The sequence below is a fragment of the Camelina sativa genome, chromosome 8, assembly GCF_000633955.1.
Source record: "Camelina sativa cultivar DH55 chromosome 8, Cs, whole genome shotgun sequence".
Lineage (NCBI taxonomy): Eukaryota > Viridiplantae > Streptophyta > Magnoliopsida > Brassicales > Brassicaceae > Camelina > Camelina sativa.
In genome coordinates, this window is record NC_025692.1 from 15,466,632 (window position 1) to 15,478,848 (window position 12,217).

At 45.3% G+C, this 12,217-nt stretch overlaps 1 protein-coding gene across 1 annotated transcript; it reads right to left on the bottom strand.

Moving 5' to 3' along the window:
• On the bottom strand, window positions 4,139-6,536 carry LOC104709562. Its single transcript, XM_010426151.1, has 5 exons — window positions 6,303-6,536; window positions 5,933-6,093; window positions 5,419-5,871; window positions 5,117-5,340; window positions 4,139-4,797 (listed from the first exon to the last, which is right to left on the bottom strand). Exons 1-5 carry the CDS (start codon window positions 6,534-6,536, stop codon window positions 4,139-4,141), a joined length of 1,731 nt encoding a protein of 576 aa, XP_010424453.1.

Genomic DNA, 12,217 nt, shown 5'->3' on the forward strand with positions numbered 1-12,217 from the left:
CAAAAAAGTGAGCCAAGGGATGTCGCGTAAGCCCATGCATACTTTAGATTTCATGGAAGCCTGTCCAATATAAAAAAAAAAGAGAGCAAGGGATCTATAAAAAAAATAAAATGATAACCTAGAAAATTAAGGAAAAAGAGATATCTTGGAAGTGAGAAAAGGGAGAGGAAACGAATCATACGAAGAAAGTCTTGGCTTGAAGAGAGTCGACAAGCCTTTGATCAATTTTCCCTTGGTAAGATCTCAATTTTTATTATTGCTTTAATTTATGTAAAGAGATGACAATGGAGATTATGGAAACTCCGAAGAATTGTGGGATCAAGGAGCGTTGATGATTCTCATGGACGATTACAAATGTAAATTCCTAATGTCAAGGCGAAGAAGAGTGCAAAGACGATATCCCCAAAGATAAGTGAATTTCCGTGATTTTCAAAACCTCTTTTCCATGATTTACTTAGATTGTTTGCTTGAGGACAAGCAAACTCTAAGTCTGGAGGAGTTGAAAACATCATTATTTTACCCATATTTGCTATAGTTTTCATATGCATTTAGGAAGAGTTTGATAAGATTTCAAGTAGAAAAGGTCTATTATCAAGTATTTCAGGTTTCAACAAGGTTTTACAGGTTTTATAGCAATTTGGACCAAAAGACAAGGAAAAAATATTTCAAGACAGATTCAGAGCTCTTCATTTCATGCCACCTTTGAAAAACTTCCAGACCTCCAAATATATCATGCTTGGTGTCTATGGAAATCTGAAAGAGTCATCTTTTTCCTCGAAGTGGAATCAAGTCCATCCATCCAGCCATCTGGAAGATATGCCAATCTTACCGAGACGTATTATAAACCAACGTAAGGAGAACCATCCAGCCGATGGTCTTTTATTGAAGGGCCTGACCAGCGACCATCACTGCGGCCCAGTCCAAGACTCCTCCACGGTCCAGAAGCCTCTTTCGCCGCCCCTTGTCCTGAACTTAAGAAGAGAACACGTTTATACCTTTACAAAACCCTAACCCTAAACAAAACCCTATAAATACTCTTAAGATCTAGGGTTTTCAAGTGTGCATCTTCTACAGCTTTTGGAGCAGCCTTAGCCACGACTAGAGAAGCAGCCGCAACCTCTTGTCCCTCTTGAAGCTTGAAGATCCGCCATCTCTCTCCTTCTACTCTTTCTTATACTTTCATTCTTTCATTGCTTTTGGGATCAAGTTACTTTTGTGACAAATAGAGAAGTTTCCTTTAAACCCTTTTGTTTATTGATTCGTTTTTGATGCTATACTTTATATTATAAATATCGTTTCTTTGCATCATGAGCGAGTAGATTACTTTTTTGGGTTTTATGGGGTGATTCAAGGGGAATTCATGGTTCGCTTCAATTAGGTTGTTAGATTTTATTTTCGGTTTTATATTAGAGTTTTTTTGGGACATCTTATTCTTAATGCATGTACTTGGATTGATCACCAAGAGGTGATCTAGAGAACGGGAGCGCTAACCGCGTTATCCTACTTCTCCAAACTAGTGTTATACCGAAACCTCGCATCTTAACCTGCGTAATTTGAGTTGCGGAGTTTGGTGAATGTATCGAACTTGTTTTACTAGCTGGTTGACATGCGTCGTTGCCTGCGAAAGTTGAGTAACAGAGTATGGAGACTTTAGACTTTCATTCTATGAGAATAGCTTGTTAGTTCATTAGTGTTTCGTAGTTGAGAACCTAGACCGAAATTAGTATTTACTTGTTAGATCTTACTCTTAATATTGCTTAGAACCATGAAAACCCTGAGATGACTCCCAAAACGCCCAACGCCTTAGTCTTATAGTTTTAAATCGTTATTATTAATTTGCAATAGTTATTAGGAAAACCAAAACCCGAATCTCTTATTTAGTCTTAGCCATAGTTCTGTCTCTTTTAATTCAATTTGTGTTAGCTATTACTCTTTGTGGGATAGATCCTAAAGTACTACACTGATTAACTGTGCACTTTTAGTCGTTGTGTAGTCTTTTCAGGTAAAAGATTTTGAGTGAAATTCTACACACATCAAAGCTTTTTGGCACCGTTGCTGGAGAGTAACTAGCTGCCCAGTGAATTTGATAAGAACTTTCGTCTACGATACTTTGAATTTTTCTTTTGAATATTTGAATTTTATTTTTAATTTTCTTGTTTTTCGATAACCTCTATTCTCCCTTTTAGTTTCTATTTTTGGATTTTGTTGTGCATGACTAGGAGTCAGCCCTCTGGAACCGTATCTCCAATTAAAGACATTGATCGACTAGAACGTGAGCTTAGGAAACTTCGAAAACAACAACTCATGGCCGAAGAAAGGAACCATGACCAAGGTCCCTTTAACCTCGACCAACCGCTGATACCTCCTGCCCTAAATGAGCAAGGAGAACCAATTATCGCACAAGGTGGTAACCCTAACCTTATAGCCGCTGATCCGCAACTAGACCCTGAAGTTTGCGGAGACCATCAACAAGCTCCTCGTGATGCTAATCCCTTAGGCGTAGGAGACAACCTCGATGCTCCTCCTCACCAGCCTGCTATCGTCGCTAATCCAACACTACCTCCAGTTGGCGGAAGACAACCTGCTTATTTGCACCCTCTAAGACGTGCCGCACCTAACCGTACCATCACCGACTATGATGCTCCAAACCAGTTCTTTCAAGACCGCGCTGTTATCCGTATCACTCATCCTCCACGACGCGATTATGAGATTAAACCTCAAATTATTGGTTTGGTGAAGCATAATCAGTTCCATGGCCTTAATACTGAACATCTGATGGATCACATTGATCTCTTTGAAGAAATCTGCTCTAATACAAGAACCAATGGAATTCCCGAAGATTACTTGAAGTGTAAGCTTTTTCCTTTCTCTCTAGCCGACAAGGCTCATAGATGGTTAAAGTCTCTACCTCCCGGATCGATCACTAGCTAGGAAGGATGCAAGTCAGCCTTTCTCAACCACTTCTACACCAAGTCAAGATCCAAATCTCTTCACAACAAGCTGCAAAGTTTTCAACAAGGACCTGTCGAATCTTTTTATGAAGCATGGGAACGTTTCAAGGACGATGAACAAGACTGCCCCCATCATGGTTTTGCTCAAGGTAACCTCTTAAGTACCTTCTATAGAGGATTACACCCTAAGTATCAACTTTCACTCGACACGGCCAACAATGGAGATTTCACTACGAAGACCGTTCAAGAAGGACGAGCTCTCATCGACAACCTTGCCGCAAGTAGTAGCAACACCAACCCTGATTTTTATAGAACCATCCGTTCTAGCAATTCCGACGCTAAGTAGATTGTCGATCGTAAGAATATGATGAATCAATTTCTAAGGAATCAACAACGCAGAGTAAACTCTTGTGAGACTATTAACAATGGAAACCTTTCCAAGAAGATTCTTATGACCAAGAAGAAGAAGTCAACTACGTTGGTGCTCAAAGATACTATGAAAACCGAGGGTACAACAACAACTTCAACAACAACTTTACAAATACTTCTAACCTTTCTTATAGGAACCCAAATGTGTAGAATCCCCAAGATCAGAATTATCCTCAGCAAGCTAACCGCTTTCAAGGCAAAAACTTTGGTGGAAACAACAACAACAACTTTCAGCCGCGAGCCCAATTCAACAACAACAGGCTGCCTTACTAATCCGTACCAGCCCAGACGCCTACCTTTCAAGCTGATGCCTATGTCAATACAAAGATGCAAGAGCTCCTTGTTGCTCTTCAAAAGCAGTCAAGAGAGATCAACTCAAGGATGGATAACATCTATACTGAACTGAATGGGAAGTTTAAAAGCATTTCTATCTATATAAAGAAGCTTGACACTCAAGTTGCTCAAACCGCTAATGCTGTTCCACGCCAAATTGGTGTACTTCCGGGAAAACCCGAAGAGAATCCTAAAGGATATTGCAATGCTATCTCTGCCGTACCAGCCCTCACCTACCGTGAAGCCAAGCCTACGGTACCACTCTTTGACTTTTATGAAGATGTTATTCGTATGACACTTGTGGCTAGTCTCTTGCGACTTAAGGCATCCACCACCAGGTTTGCTTTACCCGGATGGTAGCTGATCTCCAAATCGTAGTGCACAACTAGCTCCATCCATCTCTGTTGTCTTAAATTCAGTTCTGGCTACGTAAAGATATACGTGAGACTCTTGTGGTCCATGTATATTTGCACCTTCCCACCATATAAGTAAGTTCTCCAAATCTTTAGTGAAAATACCACAACAGCCATTTCCAAATCATGTGTTGGGTAGTTTGCTTCATACTTCCTTAACTGTCGAGAGGCATAAGCAATCACTCTACCACTTTGCATCAGTACACACCCTAGTCCCTGACCAGATGCATCCGTGTACACCACGTATGGTTCGTCCGGTTCTGATAAGGCTAGAACTAGCGTGCTCGTAAGCATGTCCTTTAGCTTCAAGAAACTTTGCTCACACTCAGCTGTCCATACATACGGTTCATTTTTTCCAGTCAATCTGGTCAATGGCTGGGCCATACTAGCAAACCCCTTCACAAATCGCCGATAATACCCGGCCAGTCCTCGAAAACTCCTTATTTCTGAGACATTCCGCGGTCTAGGCCATTCTGCTATGGACCGAATCTTTTCTTGATCCACGGACACTCCCCGGTCTAATACTACATGGCCTAAGAACCCAATCTCTCTTTTCCAAAAACTGCACTTACTAAATTTGGCGAACAGCTTTTGTTCCTTCAGCCTTTCCAACACCTTCCTCAAATGTGTACCGTGTTCTTCCTCATTCTTCGAATAGACCAGAATGTCATCTATGAAAACAATTACGAATTCATCTAAGTACTCTCGAAATACATTATTTTATGAGTTTCATGAAGGCTGCGGGGGCATTAGTTAACCAGAAAGGCATGACTACGAATCCGTAGTGGTCGTACCTTGTCCGAAAGGCCATCTTTCAAATGTCTGATTCCTCAATCGGGATTTGGTGATAACCTGAAGCCACATCTATCTTTGAGAAATATGTTGCTCCCCGAAATTGGTCCAACAATTCGTCAATTCTCGGCAATGGGTACCTATTCCTCACCGTTACTTTGTTCAATCCTTGGTAATCAATGCAAAGTCAGAAGGTACCGTCTTTCTTCTTTACAAACAATACCGGCGCGACCCATGGTGAATTGCTTGGTCTAACAAAACCTTTCTCCATCAGTTCACCCAATTGTTTCTTTAGTTCGGCTATCTCGGCTGGTGCCATCCGATACGGAGCCTTAGATATTGGGGTCGTACCAGGTTCCAATTCAATGGTGAATGGGTCCAAACGTGCTGGTGGTAACTCGGACAATGGTCCGAATACAGTCCTGAATTTCCGTACCACCGGTATGTCTTACAGTCCTATACTCGTGCCTCCTTCCTCTATGGTGATTGAAGCCATATACGCTTCGCATCCATTCCTGATCAACTGTTCAGCCTGAACTGTCGATACGATCAAATTCCCCGAGAGTGGCCTAATGCCCTGATATTCTAACGTTCCTATAGTTGTTTCAAAGAGAACTAACCCACAGTGGCAGTCCAAGTGAGCCATGTGCTTACCGAACCAGTTCATGCCTAGTATCACATCGTGTGATTTCACTCGACATATAACCAGGTCGGCCGGCATGTCCATACCGCACATCATGACCGAGATGTTTCGTACTATACCGTACATCATCATTACTTGGCCGCCCGCTGCTTGTACCAATCCAAAATTATCACTGGGCTCTTTCTGAAGCCCGCCTTTCCCAATCATATACGGACTCACAAAACAATGCTTAGCCCCAGTATCGAACATCAAATGAGTTACTACTCCACACATGAGTATGGTCCCTACATAATCCCTGCTTGCTAAGAACCTAACCAAACAACACACAATTTTCACGTGAAATTTCCACTAAAGTAAGTGTCGAGACTTACAAGTGATCTGCCATGAAGTACTTGCTTCCACCTGCTCGTCCTCGATCGAGTATACCATTGGCATAATCTTCGGTCGTTTCGGCGGTGGTGGCAACAGCAACACCTCGCTGACCCATTTCTGCCCTTGCGCTCCCAGATGCGGAAAGTTTGGCCGCATCTGTCTGGTTTGGCCACACTGGTAGCATACCCGAGTATCACACTGGTCCTTTCCTCCAGACACAAGACAAGTACCAAGTTGACGTCAGCACTGCCCTGGATGTCTCTTATGGCAGGTCGGACACACTCGAACACTACCCGAAGCTCTACCCATAGGTTTCCGACCCACATTCTGCTTTGGTCCAGTACCAGGTTCAGAGTTCACCTACGGTACCTGCTGTACTGAGGCCCCTTCGGTGCGTTGCTGAGATTCCTCGGCCAGTCCATCCTCCAACATGGCTGCCTTCTCAACCAACTCCGCAAGATTTGCATAGTTTTGAATCATACATCGGTTGCGGACATCCACTCTCATGCCCCGCAAGAACCGATGAAGCTGAACCTTTTCGTCCTCCATCTCATGACCACCGTACCTCGTGAGCCAGTTAAACTCGGTCTCATACTCGCGCATGGTCCGAGTTTCCTGCCTTAAATCCAAGAATTCTGATTCCAGGCGGTCAAGAGTTTCTTGCGGAAATTACATCGCAAGGAACAACCCAAGAAAATTTTCCCATGAACAATTTGGGTCAGTCATGCGATTCACCATGCCCTTCCACCATGAATGGGTTTCACTGGACAGATAGTGAATGGGAATGTCCTTCCGATACTCTATCATTGTATGGAGTCGAAGTTCCTCTCGACGCGACTTCTCCATTCGTCGGCCTCGGTAGGATTCGCCCCACCGGTGTAGCCGCGTTAACACCCGCATTCGTTGCTGGTGCTGCTCTCCTACTAAACCCATTGGTACCACTTCCTCCGATTTCCGCACCTACTTTCCGAGCATTCATCGCTGCAGGGTTCAGAGCTTCATCATTTCCTACGGCTGTCTGTCTTGCCATAGTGTTGGCCGAATTACAAGTGTTTACAGCCATCTGAAATACCACAACTGATTCTAAGTTAGCTTCCATACTAACTTAGTCCCGCACATCTAGCAATTCTAAATATGACCAGCCTTACCGCGAGACGTTTTCCTGGCAAGGAAGGATGGTTGTTTTTTGTTAAATAACATTAACCCATACACCCATTATACTTAGTCATCCTAGAATTAAAACCGCGTTCTGATACCAAATGTAAGACCCCAACCCCTTAATCCCGTATATGACCGTACATGACCGTACATGGTTCATAAAAAATTTCTAGGACCAATCGAAATCTAGCTTGTTCGTTCAACAATATGCGGCAGCAAAATAAGTAAACAGGTGAAATAATCGTAAAACAAGCTTGCAATTAATCCAAAGGTTCAATTATCCCATAGACCATGCACTAGGCTAGTACAATTCCATTAAAAATAACATCCATAAATAAAACTACCCAAAACCACCATCCTTTCTCTTCCTTGCCTTCGTCACGCGAGCTGCTCAGCCACTTAAGTCCAAATCATCGGACCTTTCCTTTCCTGCGTCCATAAAAGGAGGCGTAAGCAAACGAGTTGGCTTAGTGGAACGCTCATCCCGTCTCACTAGGCTCAATTCAATAATTTCTATCCAACACAGGGTATATTCCAATCAAGTCATGCAAGTCAAAAAATTCACATAGGATAGTCGTCTAATTTGCTTAGACCAAGCACCATTCATATTGCAATAGAAATCATTAACCATTAACAATGACAAGCAAGCAAACAAGATTAAATAAAACGCGGGTCAAGAGATCGACCATAGAACTCGACCACAGTCACGCACTCACCTTCGGTTTTGACCTTAGGTAATAATTTCCTTGGTTCTACTTGCTATTCTGATCCCCGCCCCTACACGGACAGATCAACATCGTTAACAACCGATGTTTAGAACCATATTCTATCGATAGATCAAGTTGGGAGAACACTTACCGTACCCTTCTCGGCTTATAACTTACGATCTCTCTGTTAAAGCTTCGATGGAAACTCCTTTTCTCTCTCGCGGCGGCTTAAGGATGTTTATGTGAATACTCTCTCACGAGCTCAAGCGTTTTATCCTATTTATAGGGTCGACCAAACCGCCTTGAGTTTCCCCAAAATGATAAGCCCTATCATCCCACTAGATTCCCTTATTTTCGCTACTATCCTTATCCGATCAACTTTGCCTTTTCCACGAGTTTCCATTTCTCTCGGGTTTCCATTCCCGTGAGTCGGCTTAAATCTTTGCAAAGATTCCTGAGTTCCCGGACATCCATGACCATCTGCCCGATCATGAGCATCTGCCCGATCCATCGTTCACCGATGCAACCATTTCCGGATAATCATACTTCACTATCACTAGGACTATCACTATCACTAGGTCTGTTACTTCGGCTAAGTACTGAACTATCCCAATTCATTCAGGAACTTGCAAGCCTAAATGATCTATCAATGTAAACTTCGGATTCCAGTTCTTCAGTTCAAACATCTGTTCACTACTTCGGTAGTCTCGGACTCCTCATCCCCTTAGTCCATCGAACTCATGACCAATGTTCGTTTGTACCATGGTCCGTACGGTATATCATCCTGATACTGTCCTGATATCGTCCCAATATTCTTCCTGATACCATATCGATACTCGTCCCGATATAGTCCTGATACCGTCCCGATACTCGTCCTACAATTGACCCTCGGATCGTACCGCGTATATACCGTCGGTTCAATGGAAGTGGGTCGTTACACTAATCCCCATGGACGCACTTGAGGTATTGTCTAGACAAGCATTGTTTGTATAGCTCCCCGCCACTTAGGGAAAATCTCGCACTGTGTGCTTTGAGCTTACCCGCTTGCCACCGATCCTCAGGGACGGTTCTGTTTGTCATATATTCACGTATTGGAACTCGCCAGTCCGCTTGGGTTCTTCTTCATGCTCATCTTCCGAGACGTGCTCCTCTAAGAGCTCGTCTTCCGGGTCGGGCCCTTGCTCGGGCTCTGCCTCGTCAGGGTGAGTCCCGTCATCGATCAGATGGACACTGTGGGCCTTGACAGGAATGGAAATGCTGGGCTCGTCTATGCCCTCCACGAGTATAATCCGTTTGACAGATAAGTCTGAGGTGGAGGCGAGCGCAGCGAGGGCGTCGGCTGCGGAGTTCTCCCCGAGGAGAGTTGTTCTGCCAACAACTGGACGACTTGGAGATAGGCGTCCATGCGTTAGGTGTTCGCGTCATAATTACCGCTTAAATTGCTGCTGATAAGTTACGAGTCGTTGTAGGCATTGAGCCCTTTGACTCCCATCTCTAGTGCTTGTCGGACCCCGGCTATCAGGGCTTTGTATTCGGCTTTGTTGTTCGACGCCGTGAACCCGAGACGGAATGACTGTTTCATGAATTTGTTAGTGGGGGACAAGAGTCGAATTCTGATTATATATCCTTTTATGGACGATGCTCCGTCCGCTTACAACGACCATTTCTCGGAGCGATTTTCAGTGCAGTCGTTACTCGTAGTGAGTTCGAGGTCGATATTCGATGTCTTACTCACTTAGTTTGATGGCCCATTTCGCTAACCTGTCGGACTGGCTGGGACCATGGAGGATTCATCAAATCGGCTGAGACGTGCTTGGGATTTGCCATTGTCCCTCGTTTGGTGACCAAGTATCCTAAAAATTTGCTAAACGTGACACCGAACGTGCATTTGGTTGGGTTTAATTGCATCCCGTATTGATTAAGTATCTTAAAACATTCCTTAAGATGGGACATGTGATCCTGCTCGCGCGTTGATTTGACGTGCATGTTGTTAATGTAAACTTCCATTGTTTTCCCTAGATGGTCGGCGAACATTTTACTGACCAACTGTTGGTAGGTCGCGCCTACGTTTTTTAACCCAAAGAGCATCAGTGTGTTACAAAAGTGGTTTTCACTTGGTCGGCGGGATCCATTAGGATCTGGTTGTACCTCGAGAAGGCTTCCATAAAGTACAAAATCTTGTGCCCTGCGGTGGCCTGGACGAGCCGATCGATATGCGGGAGGGGGTAGTTGTCATTTGGGCAGGCCTTATTGAGGTCCATGAAATCGATACATATTCACCATTTTTGGGTTTTCTTTTTGACCACGACGGGGTTGGCGACCCACTCGGCGTACTGAACTTCACAAATCGAACCTATTTTCAGCAGTCGACCTACCTCTTCGTTCACCGCCTTAGCCCTTTAGGGACCGAGCCTGTGACGCTTCTGTATTTATTGGAATGAAGGTGGGGTTGACGTTAAGCTGGTGTGACGTGACACTGATGTCGATACCCTTCATGTCCGATGAGGACCAGGTGAAGGTGTCGCGGTTTTGTTCTATGAACTGAACCAGCTCGCTCCTCGTATTGGGACTCAGATTGGCCCTGATTCCAACGCACCGGTTCGGGTAACCCTCCATGATGGATACTTGGTCGACCGTAGTCATGAGCGGGCTGCTGGAAACAGGGTCCTTATGCCCCAGGAGAGAACGAGCTTCAAGCTCGTCGTTGACCATTAGTTGCTATTTGGCAGATTTTTTAATCAGGTCGTAGCCGCCCATGTAACATTTTCTGGAGGTGTGTTGGCTAGCATAAATGCTGGTGATCCTTATTCGAGAAGGGAATTTGATGCATCGATGACCTTGTGTGTCGCGTTGGGATTTTTTAAGCATTGCTAGATGCGTTGTCGACAGCTCGCGGTTTTCAAGGTGCCAGAGGCGGAGTAAAGACCGAGTTTGGAGAACTACGACAAAGGTCGATGTCACCAAACTCCCATGCTTTGTGCCTCTTTGCAAGGAGGCGTCCCACGCTTCTGCACTTCTCGGTGGAATGACCCTGCACTTTGTGGAACTTGTAGAACTTTTCGGATCGAAGTTCTGACCTTTGGTCCTGGGTCCTGAATCGACCGCGAAGGTGTGTGGGTTAGGTTCTAAGGGGTCCCTCCGGAAAGTTCTTTTGGGAGAGTTGAAGAGTGTCTTTGTCGATTTGTGGAGTTCGGCCATGGCGGCTCCTTCCTCCTCAGCTCTGGGAAAGTAGATGGACCTGTGGAGTGCGTCATCAAGAGATGGGGTTGTCACACCGTGAGTTCTTCTTGGAACTTTGAAGTGTACCATAGGCTGTGCCGGAGGTCTGCCAGAGCTACCTCGTCGTTTAGATTGGCTATTCTGGCCTTGGTTTCCTTGACCCGAGTGATGTATTCACGGAGCGACTCGTCCTTCCCTTGGACTTAGAACCAAAGGTCTGACTCCTTCACCTTGGCATGGAACAAGACCAAGTACTGCTTCAGGAATGCTGAAGCGAGCTGGACGAAATTGTCGATGGAATTAGACTCGAGGCTGGCGAACATTTCTAAAGTCGGTCCGACAAGATTCTCAGCGAAGTAGAAGCGGTAGCCGACCTTCGCATACCTGAATACATAGGTGCCTCGGAGGGGGTTCGTCTTGTCTCTGCGATAACGCGGTCGATATATGGGGCCGCACTGGTGGCTAGATGGACCCTTGAGTGGAATTGGGCCATCTTCACGCTTTCCTTGTTAATGTATTATGTGAGGAAGTGGGCGCTTACTACATCCTTTCTTGGAGGGTCGGGTAGACGAATGTTATTGGTCATCATGAAGGGGACTGTTCCTGCAACGAGATCCTCCGTGAGCGTTGGGTTCATCCCGGTTGAGGGATTCCTTGGCGTGCTTAGAGTGTCGGGCCCCGACAGCGCTGGGCTACCATACCCCACCGAAGAAGGGTGACCGGGTTGGGTGCTGACGTTGTCGCTGTGTCCAGCGGTGTCGGGAGCGTTGGGATAGATCGAGGGTGCAAACACTGGTAACGTTCTGATCCCGGGCGGTATAACGTGGACCGACACGAAGTCCAGGCAGGACCAAGGAAGTGTTTCTTCCGCGGGATTCGTGCGGGCCGTGCTGGATGGGCGTGTGCTCCCCTAGGACGTGTCGAGGTTTTTGTGAAGCGCGAGCTCTTGATCATACCGCTCTATTCTACTCATCAGGGCTCGGTACGTTATGTCCTGACATTGTGTTTTGTCGATCAGGACGGCGCGCATTCCTCGTATTTCGGCAAGATCGGCTATGTCGTGCGTTGCTGAGGCAAGGGGTGGTGTAACGACCAGCTTCCTCAGTACCGGCGGTACGTGAAATAGTATGTACACGGTACGTGAGATAATACGAACGCGGTATGAGAGATGGTACATACACGGTATCCGGAAGGATCAGG

Excerpts from the sequence above, each read along its gene's own strand:
- LOC104709562 (XM_010426151.1), bottom strand. The coding sequence starts at position 6,536 with ATGCGCGAGTATGAGACCGAGTTTAACTGGCTCACGAGGTACGGTGGT. Across the intron at positions 5,872-5,932 it reads TACTTCATGGCAGATCACTT|GTTCTTAGCAAGCAGGGATT; the intron begins GTAAGTCTCGAC and ends TTGTTTGGTTAG. Across the intron at positions 5,341-5,418 it reads ATCAGGAATGGATGCGAAGC|GACTGTATTCGGACCATTGT; the intron begins GTATATGGCTTC and ends ACGGAAATTCAG.